Source organism: Epargyreus clarus, unplaced genomic scaffold (genome assembly GCF_041222505.1).
Source record: "Epargyreus clarus isolate Ecla_fem2 unplaced genomic scaffold, WU_Ecla_fem_2.2 ptg000022l, whole genome shotgun sequence".
Taxonomy (NCBI): Eukaryota; Metazoa; Arthropoda; class Insecta; order Lepidoptera; family Hesperiidae; genus Epargyreus; species Epargyreus clarus.
Window position 1 is genome coordinate 1470929 of NW_027332229.1, and position 19385 is coordinate 1490313.

A 19385-nucleotide genomic window follows, 5' to 3' on the forward strand; every position below is an offset into this window, starting at 1 on the left:
TGTCCCTAAATATTTGAAATAATTCTTTATTTATTATGTAAACTGCGCAGTATTAGTTATTTATTCGTAAATTTTCTCTAAAAATGTTTTTATTTGTCAATAATTAAAAAAAAGAACTTACTAATAAGCCGTTTGTGGCTTCATTCAATTTCAAGTCGGCGAAGTATCTTTACTAATCTATGTACTAGGCTATGAGAATCTCGGCATATTACAAAATAGTTCGATAATTGCGGTGGTTCCGTTTTTACCCTTTGTGTAAGGAACCCTCAAATTATATACGTAAAATTATATAAGTTATTTGTTTTGGGAAGTCAGTTAAAATGAACCCCTAGTATCATCATATCTGCGACCAACCGTTTACAGTCACCAGACAGTACTACTTGGGCAGCGCGCATAGATAAGTAAAGATACTTCGCCGCCTTGAAATTGACTGAAGCCACAAACGCCTTATTTTAGTAAGTTCTTTTTTTGAATTCTTGACAAATAAAAACATTTTTAGAGAAAATTTACGAATAAATAACTAATACTGCGTAATTTACGTTATAAATAAATTAATATTTCAAATATTTTAGGGACATTTTAGCACGGAGACGTGGCAAAACTTTTTTACGCAACTATTTCAATTCTCAAAACTGGGTACATTTTCTCGTTAGGAGTGAATCATCTTTACTAATCTATGGCAGCGCGGTGGACTATGGCCTAATCCCTCTCATTCTGAGAGGAGACCCGTGCCCAGCAGCGGGACAGTGATAGGTTGATGACGACAGAAATCTATCAAGGTGTCATTTAGGCAAAGGTGTTTTATTACAGCTTTCAAATTCAAACACAATGTGACAATCGAATATTATTACGTTTTTTTCTGACGGCGCCAATCGCTTTCAAGATGGCTTCCGATTTTGACACATGGCGCGTGCGCATCTGTTATCGGAAATGATATTATTATTCATATTTGCAATTTCGTCTGCGCATAATGGTATTTATTTGAAACTCTATGTTTTTTTACATAAAAGGTGGGCTTTCTGTTAAAAGGGTCCTCTATTAAGTTCTAGTAGATGTATTTACAAAAATGTAGGTTACCTAATAGGTAGACATTTAATATGTATGGAAAATAATTCTACAATAAAATAAATTATTTTGACGATAAATTTACAATGTTTATTTATTTATCTTTTTATCGTACATTCGGACAAAATATACTTATAAAGAATGTGCATATTTTTTTTTTTGCTTAAAACAACAATATTTTAAAATCCTCTTATATAAATGACGAAGGCATAATTATTTGTGAATCCTGACATAATATTCTTAGCCTATAAGGTGTGTCATTCTATTATCATTTAAATTTGAATATAGCATAAGATGATTTAGTTACACATTATCGAAAATAAAAAAAATAACGAATGAATGAAGTAATTACATAAAATGATTTTTTATTTTCTAAACTCTTATCGTATGCTTTCTGTGCTACAAAAATATAAAATTAATTATAATTTACCGCATTGGTAACAACTGCCAAATTACTTACAAACCTTGGTAAGCAGGCAAGCAAGGCCGGTCGAAGCCTTAGCCCTTGTATAAAAAAGTAAAAAGCCTAAACGTCAAACGCACATCTGTCAAGGCGGCACGCGAGCGACGCGTGGCGGCCAATGGGCGCGCGGCATTTAGAATTTGGTTTCGCTCCACTATGGTCTTGTTGAACCTGTCCATTTGTAAAATTGTGTTTCAAATATATATATTTTTTTATTTATTTAATAAGTTTTTGTACACAAAAAAAAAGATAACAATACAGAAGAGATAGAAATGAAGTACAAAGGATTGATTGAATGATATATTAGATATTTTTGGGCGTTGGGCAAATTGCCGAGAGTATTTTTTTTTACAAAACAATAGATCAAAATTCGACATCATTAATTGATAAATTATGGATATTTTTCCGAAAGATATATTGTAGCCACCTAAGATAAGAGATGTAAAGTTACGTGTCGTGGAATTTTGTACCAATCATGTCGTATTTTTTTTTGCATTTCCATAGTTTCAATTCTTTCTTCTTTTGTACATATTGTTATAGTCCGCGAGGTCTAAGCTGAGCTTTGCATTTGTGTGAGTGCACATGGATAGTGTAGGTGTGAAGTCAGATTAAAGCGATTAATTGATTTAAACCGGTTTATACTGCTTTTTGGCAATCGTGCATCTTCCTCACTTCTGGTACTGGTAGCAAAATTGTTTAAATTTTAATATTTTGTATTTGTGTTCGATTTTTTAATAAAGTGGCATCCAATATAAATAAACGTGAATGTGGCGAATACTTTAAAATATCATTTTAATTGTTAAAATCTAATTAAAATTAACAAAAATATTTATTTTAATTAACTAAAAATGAAACGTTAATACTTGGTACAATTCATGAAATTTAAAGTTATAAAAACAGTGAAGATAGACTAAAAATAAGAAAAATATATTTTGCAGTAGTTAAATTCACCACTTTTCTGCATTATACAATTTTCAAATCAGACTTAGCTCTGATTCTACTCGTATCTAGACTTCCGCGAAAAATACACCACAAGCTCTTATTAAAAAAAATACAATGTAACAAGGTGGGTTTAAATACTACAAAGTTTATTTAGTTAATTTCATTGCATATTTTTAAAATTTTTTTACTATATTTTTTTTTAAACAAGAATACCTCTTCAACTTTTGTCCCTAACTATAAATTATAAAACTATTTTTTGAAAGTTTTTTATGTGACTCTACCTTTGTGTTCACTCACACTAATGCAAAGCTCAGCTTAGACCTCGCCGACTATACTCGCACTCATTTTTATAAATAAAGGCGCCACGAAAGTATACCTTCTCACTGGTTTTTATATATATATATTTTTTAGACGAGCATGCAGTCCACCTGATGGTAAGTGGCTACTGCCGCCCATGGACATCTGTAATCAACCCCAGATAGGATTAGATATTCCTACCTGAGGTCGGCCACAGATGCGCCGCTACCCCTGAGGACTAAGCTGGAACGCCTCGGAAAAGTCTGTCTCCCTTACCACACCCTTCAAACCGGAACACAGCAGCGCCTAGCACTGCTGTTATTAGGTAGAAATAGGTGTGGCGGTGGTGCCGCCGGAGTCGAACAATATAATTTAATTTTTCATAAATTTAGAACGGTTGAAGGTTGTGGATGCCTGCTGACTTATATGGACATACATTTTCAGGAGTGATAAGGCACCTGCAATCGGTAGAAAATTCCAATACTTTACTTTTCCAATTTTAAATAAAACATATTTTGCAACAAGTCCATTCCCATTTGTTGTAGCAATAGCTACGAGCTAACAGGTCACCAAGTAGAACACACCGCGGATCTCCATATGCCTGTGACCGATTCAAAATGGAGGCATTCTTTGTATTTCTACTGTCTTTGTACTGCGAAAGGTGTTAAGCGAGATTATATCGCTTGTATAGGTATGCGGACCATTTCGCGGAGTTATTCATTATTATTACGTACTTATTTTTATTTATGTACTTACTAATGAGTATATGTTGGGTATGCGTTGTTATATAAATAGGAATTTATAGTCATAGATTACCTATGATACTTCGCCGCCTTGAAATTGAATGAAGCCACAAACGGCTTATTAGCAAGTTCTTTTTGTGAATTCTTGCCAAATAAAAACATTTTTAGAGAAAATTTACGAATAAATAACTAATACTGCGTAATTTACATACTAAATAAATAATTATTTCAAATATTTTAGTGACATTTTAGCACGGAGACGTGGCAAAACTTTTTTACGCAACTATTTCAATTCTCAAAACTGGGTACATTTTTTTGCTAATGTTAAAGTTTGTTGTTTTTAACTATACGTATGGGTATGTTAAGTATATAAATACGTTCTTAAGGAATGGCGAAGGGCATTGTTTTTTTTTAATATTGAAGTAGCGAAAGTGGCTATTGCCGCCCATGGACATCTGTAATCAACACCAGATAAGGTTAGTTTCCTACCTGAGGTCGGCCACAGATGCGCCGCTGCCCTTGAGGACTAATTCGGTACGCCTCGGATAAGTATGTCTCCATTACCACACCCTTCAAACACAGCAGCGGTTAACACTGCTGTTATTAGGCAGAAATAGGTAAGCTGTGGCGGACGTGCCACCGGTGTCCAAACACAAAGGGTTCTACCACCTTCAAAATAGGTGTGAATATTCTACCTGAGATCTCTACTTTCTTCACTTAGCTTAGCGCGATATACCAGTTGCTTTATTTCGCTGTCCTCCTAGTAATTTCGGTTGGCGAAAAAAGTAGCCAATATCCATACTAATATTATAGAGGAAAACTTTGTATGTTTGTTTGATTGTAATGAATAGGCTCAAAAACTAGTGGACCGATTTTAAAAATTCTTTCATCAATCGGAAGCTAGATTATCCACGAGTAATATAGGCTATATTTTATATGAAATATATTTTATAAATAGATTTTGAGGCGGTACAAAATTTGCCGGGTCAGCTACTTATTTATATATTTCTAAATTTTGTACGATTAACAAATAAAAAATCCGCCGACTTCTTCACTTTACTTCCAATACGTACTACTCGTACCATTCAAACTATTACCGAATTTTAGATTCAAATATGGTTCCATACATTTCCAGGGTAAAATCATTTTCGATTAGCTCCACTTCTAACCCGCTATAAGAAATACTTTCACGCTATGAAATCGGGCCCACGGGATGTTTAGGCACGTGCTGTGTTCCGGATGTAACGCTTTGAGTAATTAATAAGTCGTTTCAATTAATTTTAGAATGCGGATGAGGTATCCTTATTCAAAAAATATGTACATACTTGTACAATACTACTACATATATGTACAACCGCGCCATGAGAGAAAAAATAATATACCGTTTTCTACACTCACAGCTCCATATTAGGATTCCCTGTATCGTGGGTGCTATGGAGTTACGGACACACACACAGACAAATACATATAGACCCAGACCCAGAAACAGAAACCTAAATTCATCATTTAGAAATCTGTCTGGTCGGGGATCGAACCCGGGACCCTCTGCGCGTCAGACCAGCATGGTGACCGCTCCGCCACGCGGGTCGTCCAGAGATAAAATGTATTGGTGAAACGACTTTTGTAACAGAAGTAGTTATTTTGGAGTGACATAGGCAACACTACTTCCCTTTTAGGATTCCGTACAAAAAGAATGAAAACGAAACCCCATTACTAAGCCTCCGCCGTCTGTCCGTCTGTCATAGGGTTCTATCTCTTGAACCGTAATAGATAGACACTTGATTATTTTACAGAGTATGTATACCGGTGGCCGCTATAATAACAAATCCTAAAAATAAAAAAAATAAAAACAAAACGAGATACCCAGTCAAAAAACCGGTATTTTTGGAATTAGCTATTGAATCGTATTAGGAAGGAAATTTAAATTTTCACAATACATTTACTATTATCTGCATTATTAACAAAATTAACAAATGCTAAAAATTACAACAAATTAATATGGTTTAAAAAAAACTAAAAAACACGCTTTTATGATAAAATCAACTAAAAAGTACAAAATAATTTTCAATCTAGGAATTAATTAAGGAACAGTAAATAGTATAATTGTGAAAAAAGCGTGGGGTGCTCCATTTAACAGTTTTCGAAAATCTATTTTTTGTTACAGTAATTATTATTTTTTTATTTAACAAATATCCAATCTAGAGATAACTGAAGATTGGATTTGCATTCGCTAATAAATAATTATTAGCGAAAGCTGCGTGCAAAACTTAGTACAAATACGCATATTTCTATATGCGCATTCCTCTGAAGACAAACATACTTTTTCATAATTACAATTTCGACTTTAACAACTTGGTATAAACTCAAAAATCACTTGAACACCATTTCCTTTGTGCTTACTGGACAGCTGTTTTGTCTTCGTACACAAAAATGTACCTTATTCCCTAAATATAAAGTTTATAAGGGCTTATTTTATACAATTGACTAACTTTTAGTAATTACAATATTAGGGCTTATGAGTAAGGGCTAAGGTTGTAAATAGGGTTTTGTTTGTGTTATTAAAGGTCTGGTGTTGCTATGCTCTCTGACCGATAAGGGCTTAAACACAGCTGGAATTTTTTACATCGTTTAACTTTCTTTAATAATTTTGGAATAGCAGACGAGCATGCAGTCCACCTGATGGTAAGCTACTGCCGTCCATGCACATCTGTAATCAATCCCAGATAAGATTAGATTATCGCTCGATTACGCTGCCGTTATTGGGTATAAATAGGTGTGGCGATGGTGTCGCCGAGGTCGAACCACAGAGGATTCTACCACCTTTAATACTTGAGGGTGGTAGAACCAGTTCCATCCTTGGGTTTGGTTGAAACCTCCTACCTCCTCCATATTTACCTATCTTATATATAAATATCTCGTGTCACAATGTTAGTTACCGTACTCCTCCGAAACGGCTTTACCGATTTTCACCAAATTTTATATGCATATTCAGTAGGTCTGAGAATTGGCTACTATCTATTTTTCATACCCGTGAGTGATAAGGGTTGTTCACCCTTAACATTTTTTTATTTATACAACACAACGTTTGCCGGGTCAGCTAGTTTCTATATAACTATTCCTTAATTTCTAGACCAAGTTGTTGTTTTTACCACAAACCCATATAAAACATTGAAACTTTTGAAGACATTTAACAAAAAAAAAATTGTACAATGTTTTTGCGTACCATCTGAGAAGTATTGTTACGATCATATGATCTTTTGTGTTAGATTCCTTTGTCGTCAGCTGATCTGAATCACAGGTAGATTTGAAATTGCATCAGCTGTGTGTACCTACATAGGTGTGGGAATTACCATTTTCAAAATCAAAAATCTTTACTAACAATTTCTTCTTAATGTGAGAAATATTTCGAATTTAATATAAGTTACATTGAATATTGAAGAACTTTGTGGTTCGACTGCAGTGCACCACCGCCACACCTATTTCTGTCTAATAACAGCAGTGTTAAGCGCTGCTGTGTTCTGGTTTTAAGGGTGTGGTTAGGAAGGCATCCCAGCTTAGTCTTCAGGGGTAGCGGTGCGTCAGTGGCCGATATCAGGTAGGAATCTAATCTTATCTGGGGTTGATTACAGATGTTTATGGGCGACAGTAGCATGTTAGTCTGCTACCTCCATTAGATAAACTGTTGGAAGGTATGTCTAATAGAAAAAATACAATTGTTCAATCCGCTATCATCCGGTACAAAAAAAAACATTGTTAACCATATGATCCTTTGTAGGTCTTTGTCAGCTGATTATATGGTAAAACTATTTTAGTTCGGGGAGGTACCACCGTCGCACCTATTTCTGGCGTAAGGTTCTTGCCATTTGGCTCGTATATAAGGCAACCATTTTGATTCTCAGGTGTGGCGACGCATGTGATCGGCATCAGGTAGAATCTGATCTATATGGAGTTAGTTAAAATCCATGGGTGCTAGTGAGCATATGGTTTGCAACTACGTTTGCTTCTCACCTTGTCAACCCATTACTGTCCTGCTGGGCACAGGTCTCCTCTCAGAACGAGAAGGATTAGGACATAGTCTACCGCGCTGGACAAGTGCGTATTGGTAGAGTTCACCTTTGAGAACTTTTGATCACACAGGTATGCAAGTTTCCTCACAATGTTTTTCTGTACTGTTACAGCAAGTGATAATTAATTTCTAATACACATAACTTTCGAAAAATTAGACCTACGTACCTTGGATTTGAACCTCGGACCTTCCGAATGAGGCCAAGTTTCTAACCACCATCACGGCTTACCTTCTACCTCTATTTAAATAAATACTATAGGAAAGTATTCGCTATAAAAAATACATTGTCCAATCTTGTCACTGGGCGACACAAAGAAAGTATGCAACCATATGATCTATTGTACTTGCTACATTGTCATCAGCTGATTTCGAAACAGGTAACATTTTCAAATTGCATCAGCTAAGTATGAGTAGAAAATGAAGAAATTAAAAAACCTTTTCTGCACTCAGCCCTAGAACTCCCTGTGTCGTGGACACACACAAAGACGAATACACAAACGCCCAGACCCAGAACTGATATTTAAATTCATCATTCATGAATCTGTCAAGCCGGAAATCGAACCCGTACAACCTAAACTAAATAATGAAGTTACTTTACGCGTACCATGAGAGGAAAAACAGTGAAACGATTATTGTAACGGAAATGGTTATGTTACGATAATCATATTGAATATTTTTACGCTCCTGAGAAATCCTGTAATATCAACTCATCGTATTCTGGATTTTAGACCTAATAGATCTATTTACGGTCTAAAATACCATATACAAACTAAAAATACGTTGTCCAATCTTGTCACTGGGCAACACAAAGAAAGTATGCAACCATTTGTACTTGTTCCATTGTCATCAGCTGATTTCAGAAAACAGGTAAATTTTCAAATTGCATCAGCTGACTTTCTATGTACAGGTAAATCCAAATTGAAGGTAGAACCCTTCGTGGTTCGACTCCAGCGGCACCACCGCCACACCTATTTCTGTTATAACAGCAGTGTTAAGCGCTGCTGTGTTCCGGTTTCGGATAAGGGAGACATACTTTTCCGAGGCGTTCCAGCTTAGTCCTCAGGGGTAGCGGCGCATCTGGGTCAACGTTAGTTAATAATCTAATCTTATATGGTATTGATTACAGATGTCCATGGGCGGCAGCAGCCATTTACCATCAGGTTCAGGTGGACGAATGCTCGTCTGCTACTCTTTTTTTAACACGTTTTTTTTTATTATATAAAAATATATTTGTCATTATCGTATCGCTTTTGCGTAATAACACATCGCACTTTAGAATTTAGACCTAATAGGTCTATTTATGGTCCAAAATACCATATACGAAACTAAAAATACATTGTTCAATCTTGTCACTGGGCGACACAAAGAAAGTATGCAACCATATGATCTATTGTACTTGCTACATTGTCATCAGCTGATTTCAGAAAACAGGTAAGATTTAAAATTGCATCAGCTGACATTCTATGTACAGGTAAATTCATTGCATCAATTGACTATACGTAAGGAATATGAAAACCTTAACTAAATATTTAAGTTATTCTTTAGGTGTGTCATGAGCATAGATTAGTAAAGATTACTCACTGCTAACAATAAAATGTAAGCAGTTTTGAGAATTGAAATAGTTGCGTAAAAAAGTTTTGCCACGTCTCCGTACTAAAATGTCCCTAAAATATTTGAAATAATTATTTATTTATTACGTAAATTACGCAGTATTAGTTATTTATTTGTAAATTTTCTCTAAAAATGTTTTTATTTGTCAAGAATTCAAAAAAAGAACTTACTAAAATAAGCCGTTTGTGGCTTCATCCAATTTCAAGGCGGCGAAGTATCTTTACTAATCTATGGTCATGAGTGACAACTAATGGTGAAACGATTATTGTAACGGAAATGGTTCCGCTGAAACGTTACGTTGCTATATTTTTAATAATGTAGAAGTAAAAGAAAGAACGTAGCAAGAAAGAAAGAAAATAGAACGAACATGCAGTCCACCTTGTGATAAACGGCTACTGCCGGCCATGGACATCTGTATTCAACCCCAGGTAGGATTAGATATTCCTACCTGAGGTCGGCCACAGATGCGCCGCTACCCCTGAGGACTAAGCTGGAACGCCTCGGAAAAGTATGACTCCCTTACCACATTCTTCAAAACGGAACACAGCATCGCCTAACACTGCTGTTATAACAGAAATAGGTGTGGCGGTGGTGCCGCCGAAGACGAACCACAAAGGGTTCTACCACCTTCAAATGTCTTATGTCTTAATGACAAATCATCAATTTTAAATTCCTTGCTTTACTCTCAAGCAATTTGTAAGCAAAAACTCTACCTCCGAAATCAGCTGATGACAATGAGACAACTACAAAAGATCATATGGTTGACAATGTGTCCTTTCCGTTCCTAAGTAAAAACGGATTGGATAATATAAGTACAGGTAACTTTTGCGTCGGTGTCAAATAAATCACGTGGAGTTCAATTCTTAGACAAAGAATAAGTATATCGAGTAGTCTTCGTCAACCCTTTACTGTCCCACTGCTGGGCACGGGTCTCCTCTCAGAATGAGAAGGATTAGGTCATAGTCCACCGCGCTGGACAAGTGCTGTTAGACTTCACATACTTTTAGAGACTTTTTTATTATAATACTAGCTGACGCAACGTTGTGTTGCCATATAAATAAAAAAATGTTAAGGGTGAACAACCCTTATCACTTAGGGGTATGAAAATAGATAGTAGCCGATTCTCAGACATACTGAATATGCATATAAAATTTGGTGAAAATCGGTAAAGCCGTTTCGGAGGAGTACGGTAACTAACATTATGACACGAGAATTTTATATATGAGATTAATATTATTTATAAAGTAAGTAAGTATATCGCATTATTTACCAATCTATTTGCTTTTATAAAATATCATGATATGTAGAAATAAATACGCCCACGCCCAGCAGTGGGATTTAGACACAGGATTTTAACCAAAATTCAAAATAGGAATACCACTACAATCATGTGATCCTTTGTACATTTTCGAATCAGCTGATCAAAAAAATGTACTGAATTTGCGCAACTAATGTACCGAGCAATTCAAATTTTAACCGAGACATTAAAATTCCAACCATATATCTGTCATATAAGGTTGAAATTACTAAAACTTTTAAATTTTAATTTTGCGATATTACCTAGAAAAAATATTCGATATTCAAACTTGGCGCGAAGACATAAAGTTGTCTATGGTTCGGAGTAAGACCGTACTTGCCAATCTTGTCACAGGGCGACACAAAGAAAGTATGCAACCATTTGTACTTGTTTCATTGTCATCAGCTGATTTCGAAACAGGTAAATTTTGAAATTGCATCAGCTGACTTTCTATGTACAGGTAAATCCAAATTGAAGGTAGAACCCTTCGTGATTCGACTCCGGCGGCACCACCGCCACATCTATTTCTGTTATAACAGCAGTGTTAAGCGCTGCTGTGTTCCGGTTTCGGATAAGGGAGACATACTTTTCCGAGGCGTTCCAGCTTAGTCCTCAGGGGTAGCGGCGCATCTATAGGCCCACCTCATGTAGGAATCTAATATTATATGGGATTGATTACAGATGTCTATGGGCGGCAGTAGCCACTTACCATCAGGTGGACGAATGCTCGTCTGCTACTCTTTTTTTAACACGTTTTTTTTATTATATAAAAATATATTTGTCATTATCGTAACGCTTTTGCGTAATAACACATCGCACTTTAGAATTTGGACCTAATAGGTCTATTTATGGTCCAAAATACCATATACAAACTAAAAATACGTTGTCCAATCTTGTCACTGGGCGACACAAAGAGTATGCAACCATATGACCCTTTGTACTTGTTTCATTGTCATCAGCTGAGCAAAACAGGTAAGATTTAAAATTGCATCAGCTGACTTTCTATGTACAGGTAAATTCAGATTGCATCAATTGACTGTACGTAAGGAATATGAAAACCTTAACTAAATATTTAAGTTATTCTTTAGGTGTGTCATGAGCATAGATTAGTAAAGATTACTCACTGCTAACAATAAAATGTAAGCAGTTTTGAGAATTGAAATAGTTGCGTAAAAAAGTTTTGCCACGTCTCCGTACTAAAATGTCCCTAAAATATTTGAAATAATTATTTATTTATTACGTAAATTACGCAGTATTAGTTATTTATTTGTAAATTTTCTCTAAAAATGTTTTTATTTGTCAAGAATTCAAAAAAAGAACTTACTAAAATAAGCCGTTTGTGGCTTCATCCAATTTCAAGGCGGCGAAGTATCTTTACTAATCTATGGTCATGAGTGACAACTATTGGTGAAACGATTATTGTAACGGAAATGATTACGCTAAAACGTTACGTTGCTATATTTTTAATAAAGTAGATGTACCAAGAAAGAACGTAGCAAGAAAGAACGAAAATAGAATGAACATGCAGTCCACCTTGTGAGAAACGGCTACTGCCGCCCATAGACAACTGTAATCAACCCCAGATAGGATTAGATATTCCTACTTGAGGTCGGCCACAGATGCGCCGCTACCCCTGAGGACTAAGCTGGAACGCCTCGGAAAAGTATGTCTCCCTTACCACACCCTTCAAACCGGAACACAGCAGCGCCTAACACTGCTGTTATAACAGAAATAGGTGTGGCGGTGGTGCCGCCGGAGTCGAGCCACAAAGGGTTCTACCTTCAAATATCTTATGTCTTAATGGCAAATCATCAATTTTAAATTCCTTGCTTTACTCTCAAGCAATTTGCAAGCAAAAACTCTGCCTTCGAAATCAGCTGATGACAATGAGACAACTACAAAAGATCATATGGTTGACAATGTGTCCTTTCCGTTCCTAAGTAATAACGGATTGGACAATGTAAGTACAGGTAAGGTTTGCGTCGGTGTCTAATAAATCACGTGGAGTTAAATTCTTAGACAAAGAATAAGTATATCGAGTAGTCTTCGTCAACCCTTTACTGTGCCACTGCTGGGCACGGGTCTCCTCTCAGAATGAGAAGGATTAGGTCATAGTCCACCGCGCTGGACAAGTGCTGATAGACTTCACATACTTTTAGAGACTTTTTTATTATAATACTTTTCTCTAAAAATGTTTTTATTTGTCAAGAATTAAAAAAAAAAACTTACTAATAAGCCATTTGTGACTTTATTCAATTTCAAGGCGGCGAAGTATCTTTACTACTCTACGTATAAGATTAATACTATTTGTAAAGTAAGTACATATATCGCATTATTTACCAATCTATTTGCTTTTATAAAACATCATGATATGTAGAAATAAATACGCCCACGCCCAGCAGTGGGATTTAAACACAGGATTTTAACCAAAATTCAAAATAGGAATACCACTACAATCATATTATGATCCTTTGTACATTTTCGAATCAGCTGATCAAAAAAAGGTACTGAATTTGCGCAACTAATGTACCGAGCAATTCAAATTTTAACCGAGACATTAAAATTCCAACCTTATAACCGACATATAAGGTTGAAATTACTAAAACTTTTAAATTTTAATTTTGCGATATTACCTAGAAAAAATATTCGATATTCAAACTTGGCGCGAAGACATAAAGTTGTCTATGGTTCGGAGTAAAACCGTACTTGCATTCAATACAGCCTTTACAATTTTAGCACACGTGATGCGAAAAAAATAAAAGAAAGACAGGTAGTAAGAACAGCTGATCCACAGCTGTTCGGAGTTGAATAGTTTTTGAAAATACCACTAAAAATGCACCCTACTACCCTTATTATGGGGTTCATTTTAATTTAGCGGACAGAGCGTAGGTCGCGTCAGAAAGTCAGGAAAAAAATATTAGCCAAGTGCGAATCGAACTCGCACATAGAAGGGTTCTTACCACATTTTTTTTTATTAAGTAATTTTGTATTTTTTTTTATATTATAAGAGTAGCAGACGAGCATGCAGCCCACCTTATGGTAAGTGGCTACTGCCGCCCATGGACATCTGTAGTCAACCCCAGATAGGATTAGAGATTCCTACCTGAGGTCGGCCACAGATGCGCCGCTACCCCTGAGGACTAAGCTGGAACGCCCCGGAAAAATCTGTCTCCCTTACCACACCCTTCAAACCGGAACACAGCAGCGCCTAACACTGCTGTTATTAGGCAGACATAGGTGTGGCGGTGGTGCCGCCGGAGTCGAACCAGAAAGGGTTCTACCAACTTCAAAAATTAATAGCAGCTATAGAAATGAATGCCTTTTAAAGAATTGTCTACCTATTACGATTCACTAGACAAAGCGAAAATCGCCGAAAAATAGCGGATTCTTATATGACGAACCCAATTAATGATAAGCTTTTATATTTTTAGTATTTGTTATAGCGGCCATCGTTATGCCTACTCTCATAGATTAGTAAAGATTACTCACTCCTAACAAGAAAATTTACAAAGTTTTGAGAACTGAAATAGTTGCGTAAAAAAGTTTTGCCACGTCTCCGTGCTAAAATGTCCCTAAAATTTTTGAAATAATTATTTATTTATTATGTAAACTACGCAGTATTAGTTATTTATTCGTAAATTTTCTCTAAAAATGTTTTTATTTGTCAAGAATTCAAAAAAAGAACTTACTAATAAGCCGTTTGTGGCTTCATTCAATTTCAAGGCGGCGAAGTATCTTTACTAATCTATGCCTACTCTGTAAAAGATTCAAGTATCTATCTATTATGGTTCAAAAGATAGCCACGTGACAAATGAAAAGACAGCGGAGGCTTAGTATAGTCTGCGCCAAACTGCTAGTCCGCTCTGAAGTTGTTGCGAGCAGTTGTAGCACAGTCCATATTTCTACTGTGGTTGTAGTCATACAATTTGCTACGGCGACGTGATTCATTTCTATATTCAGGGCGGTCTAGCAGTTTTACGCGGACTATAATAGGGTTACATTTTTTGATGTGAAACATCTATAGCCGCACGTAAACCCGATTTCTGGCGTGGCGACGCATGCCGTGACGCTATACGATGGTATATATATACAGTCTATATGCAGTAGTGTGTACGGTGTGGCGACGCGTCGCCATGCGCAATAACTATTACCGAAGTCACTGATTAAACGAATTAAGTAGTCACGATTTGAAATAAATTCGTAAATTTTTGTATTTAATGAAAATAAATGTTTATTCAATAAATAGCCATCGTTATCTGGAAAAAAATCGTAATATTTTATTTTATCATTATGACATATTTAGTTCCTATCACAATATGTTCTTTTCTGCATATTACTTTTACAAAATAATGTCGATGTTTCACATCTGCCAGACGTCCTGTGACGGCTCACATTTTTTACCCTTGGGGCACAGAACCCTAAAAATAGTCTGCATGCATTTAAAAATATCTATAGCAGAATCAATAAAGTTGTTCGTGGCTCAGCTCTGGAGACCAACGACATACCTATTCTTGTGTTAATATCATCTTCATCACCATTAAACCGTCACTGTCCCACTGCTGGGCACGGGTCTCCTCTCAGAATGAGAAGGATTAGGACATAGTCCACCGCGCTGGACAAGTGCGTATTGGTTGACTTCACAAACCTTTCAAAACTTTTTTTTAATATTTCTCAGGTTTCCTCACAATGTTTTCCTTCCCCATTTAAGTACCTGATAATTAATTTGTAATACGCACATAACTCTGAAAAATCCTTCGATCAAGAGGCCGAGTTTCTTAACCACTAGGCAATTACTGCTTAAAATATCACTTTATTGGTATTTTAAATTAAGTTAGGTACATATAATATAGTTCCATTAATCCTTACTATGGTTGCATTTTTAGATAACAGTATAATATGCCGGAAATATATAATTTTATCAATGATAAAATGGGTACCAGGCGTGAATATATTGATACGACCTATTTATACAAATATGTATACACATTTTTATATTTTTCAATCATAATAAACATTAAGATTGTTTGAATTACCTATGTGGTGAGTAAATAGGTAAGTTAATGGGTATTTTTACCATACACATGCCACTTGTAAACATTTTATTTTTATTTATTTATTTAGACATACCAACAGCAAAACATATAAACACATTTACATTGAACATACAACCAGACAGATAATACTTATATGTAAGCCAATTATAGGCATGTACAGCAATCTCTTAAATCTAGTATTACTGTTAAATCAGTTACAATTTAGTTATTAATAGTATATAAAATTTTTATATAATTATATATAATAAACATTTAAATAATTCTCACCAAATACTGCACATAGATGCAATAAAATTGTGCATTTTCCACTTGCCAACTTATTCATGCTTGGTACGGAAATAATATACTAGATTTATGTTACATTACTCTAATATCATATCATCCTTACTAATATTATAAATCCGAAAGTAACTCTGTCTGTCTGTCTGTCTGTCTGGTTGTCTCTTCTTCACGCCTAAACCACTGAACCAATTTTAATGAAATTTTGTACAAAGATAGTCTGACGCCCGAGAAAGGACATAGGATAGTTTTTATCCCGGAAATCCCACGGGAACTAGGGATGGCGATCTCAGAACGATTAATAAGAGAATCGATCTTTTGGGTCCAAAACATCGATTATTTTAATAGATATTAGTAAGAATTGAAACGTAAACTATGCATTTGATCAAGTGATGATCTTTAGCAAAGTTGAAGGTACGTATTTTCAGTTTTATGTATGTTAGTATGTTATATTAGTTTCTTTTAAACGCGGGCGAAGCCGCGGGCAAAAACTAGTTTCATATAATAAAAAATATAAATATAAATAAAAAAATGTTAAGGGTGAACAACTCTAATCACTTAGGGGTATGAAAAATAGATATTGACGATTCTCAGACCTACTGAATATGCATATAAAATTTGGTGAAAATCTGTAAAGCCGATTCAGAGGAGTATGGTAACTAACATTGTGACACGAGAATTTTATATATAAGATAATGAATATTTTAATAACTTCCTAATAATAATAATAATAGTCCTTAGGGGTAGTGGTGCATCTGTGGCTGACCTCAAGTAGGAATTCAATCTTATCTGAGGTTGATTACAGATGTCCATGGGCGGCAGTAGCCACATACTATCAGATAGATTGCTTTCTTAAAAATCTTATAAGTCTTCTATTTGTCACATGTATCTTCTTATGTGATGTATTAAATCTTTCATAATAATGTTTCCAATGGGATCTGTACTCAAATCTACTTTTCTTAGGCAAATGGTCAACTGCCTAGTAAGACCAATAATATTCAGAAAGATCTTTCATACACATAAAGAATAATTTGATAAAATAAGATAAAAAATAATATAATTATTTTCGATATAGATTCACATTGAAGACTTTCTGCCTGCATATACACATCCGATTCTGCTTTTTAAATCACTAGATGGTAAAATTCAAATTATGTGCCAGTAATATATTTTATCATGATTGTATGGAAGTTGTATACTGTATACCAGTTTTTTGTTGACTTAAATTCAGTTTATATTAAATTTGTCAGATTTTTATAAAAAAATATTACAGATCTGGATTATATTGTCATAAATGTATGATAATGTTTCATAAATGGATGAAGAAAATGGTTAACAAGACAAAGAATTTATTTAAAAAAAACAAACAATTCTCCACAGATAATGCAAGTGTACTAGAAATCAGTACATTGCACAGGTTAAGTTTAGTAACAAAACGTTAATGAGGAAATGATTTATAGTTAATTAGCGTTAATTATGTTGGTTGGTTATCATATAGACTTTAAAGTAGTTAAAATAGGGTTTATTACTCACCCGGCATGGCGCTACCGCTCTGACCCATTTCGAACCGAAGAAATTCTCACTCACTTTTCAAACACAACCCGAATTCGAAATTCAAATAATACTATACGATTCCTTCTCATTGCGTTGAACTATGAACTTTACTCATGTTTACAATCATTATTTAATTAGATCGTACACTAAGAAAAATTGATATTTCTTATAAGAATCTCATTAAACTATATCCAGAGTTCATGTTCTGTAAAATACAAATAATAACATTTGCACGGAAGGTTACATTATTGCTAAATATTGCAATGTTTTATTAGAAACATTATTATATAGAAAATCACGAATGCGCTACTGTATTCAGTTTGACATTTTGCAGAGATAACCAAATGCGTTCCGATAGTTGTAATGAAATTATTTTTTTGACATTTTATTTATTTAGCTTATTAGGAACTTTCAGAATAAAATAGTTAAAAGACTGCAAATGACAAAAAGAAAATATCAAACTGAAAAGTAAAAATTAGGTACTATCAATAGTGTCAATAATACTTTAGTTATGAATCTTAGGGGCGGTGTTAATAAATCCATTAGGATTTTAGTTCAATTCTGTCCTCTTGTAGTGATACTTTGAAAGAAATATCAATATCGTCATTAGTAAATCATAATTAGTTGTAGAATTATCTCTATTATGATTCTCTTCTATTATAATTCGTCTCTTCTATTATAATTCTCTCTATTATAATTCGTCTGCAGCTACGTTTTTACAAATCAAATCATTTTTTAAAATTCAAAATAGGTTCTTTACAGAGCACTTTTTAAATGTACATGCAAGTTGCAACTACCACCACTTCAAAAGGTGTTTCGTTATAGAGAAGAAGCGTTTCAGTAATAAAAGTTCTTGCAATCCATCTGATGGTATATGGTTACTGCTACTGTGACATCTATATTTGTGACCAATTCAAATTTGCCTACGATGTCAGTCAACTGATAGCACACCCGTACACTGAAATGCAAATTACTTTACGCTAGAAATAAATATGACCAAAGAGTATATTAACCTGACAGTGTTAGCTTCTGTGGTATATATTATACTGACTCTACTATATTTTAACCATCTTGCGGTACTACCTGCGAAGATATTTTAATAAAGTTATATGTTGTTCTTTCAAGAAACTATATTTTGTGGCATACATTTTTACTCTTTACTTATTTAATCGGAATGTCTTAAATTCCAACATATATATTATTCTATGGTTCTATTATAATCATTAAATGTAATAACATTTATTATGAAAAGTGCAAATACAATTGAGAAAGATCAACGTTATTTTTGTCTGACGGTATACCTTTTTAAGTAAACGGTTCTAAAGTGTTCTAGAATAAAGGCTTTATATAGTAGAGATGAGTAACTCAGATCTGACCCGATTCAAAGATTCGGCTCACTTATTATATGAGTTTGATCTGCAGATCAAACCCAAACAGATCAGATCAATTTAGGTCGCGGCTCACGGCGTTTCGTGAATCGTGAATGTTAGTTATTCTTTGATTCATGGTATGCAATTTTAACTTTTAACTCCTAGATTATAGAGTTTAATATAAAAAAGTAAGTGGTGCGACATCTGTTGGGGTTTTGTGAATATCGCTTTAGATCAGTTAGATCATAGATGGCGCTTATTTTATATGTAACTCAATGAGAATTCGTTGTAGTTCTAGCTTTCACCATAAGATGGCGTTTTTATTAAATTTATTCTTACTGTGAAATATCGATTGATCAATTTATTTACTTAGCAAAATAAATAAATCAGATTTATAATCGTCACAATATTATCTATATATCAATAACTTTCTAACTGCCTTTATTAACTAATAATAAAAAAAACATATTTTAATTCAACAATACTACAACATCGATAAAATAATAATAATTACAGACATTGCTTCTTTTACTTGACATTATTCAAAATATATAAGTCTCAAACTAATAAACTTGATTTACAATCCCGCGCCATGCTAATATCGGCGAGCCTACGAGCCATGACTACCGTGAATCGTTTGACCC

The 19385-nt window shown here is 34.5% G+C and overlaps 1 protein-coding gene across 1 annotated transcript in view; it reads right to left on the reverse strand.

Annotated features, from left to right (window-relative positions):
* The window catches only part of neur (E3 ubiquitin-protein ligase neur), a 59796-nt gene extending 42110 nt beyond the window's left edge, over window positions 1-17686 (reverse strand). The window contains exon 1 of the mRNA XM_073085053.1: window positions 17351-17686. Coding sequence (XP_072941154.1) covers window positions 17351-17378 — 28 coding nt within the window. The 5' untranslated portion in view covers window positions 17379-17686. The remainder of the gene's footprint in view (window positions 1-17350) is intronic.
* Between the last annotated feature and the right edge of the window lie 1699 nt (window positions 17687-19385).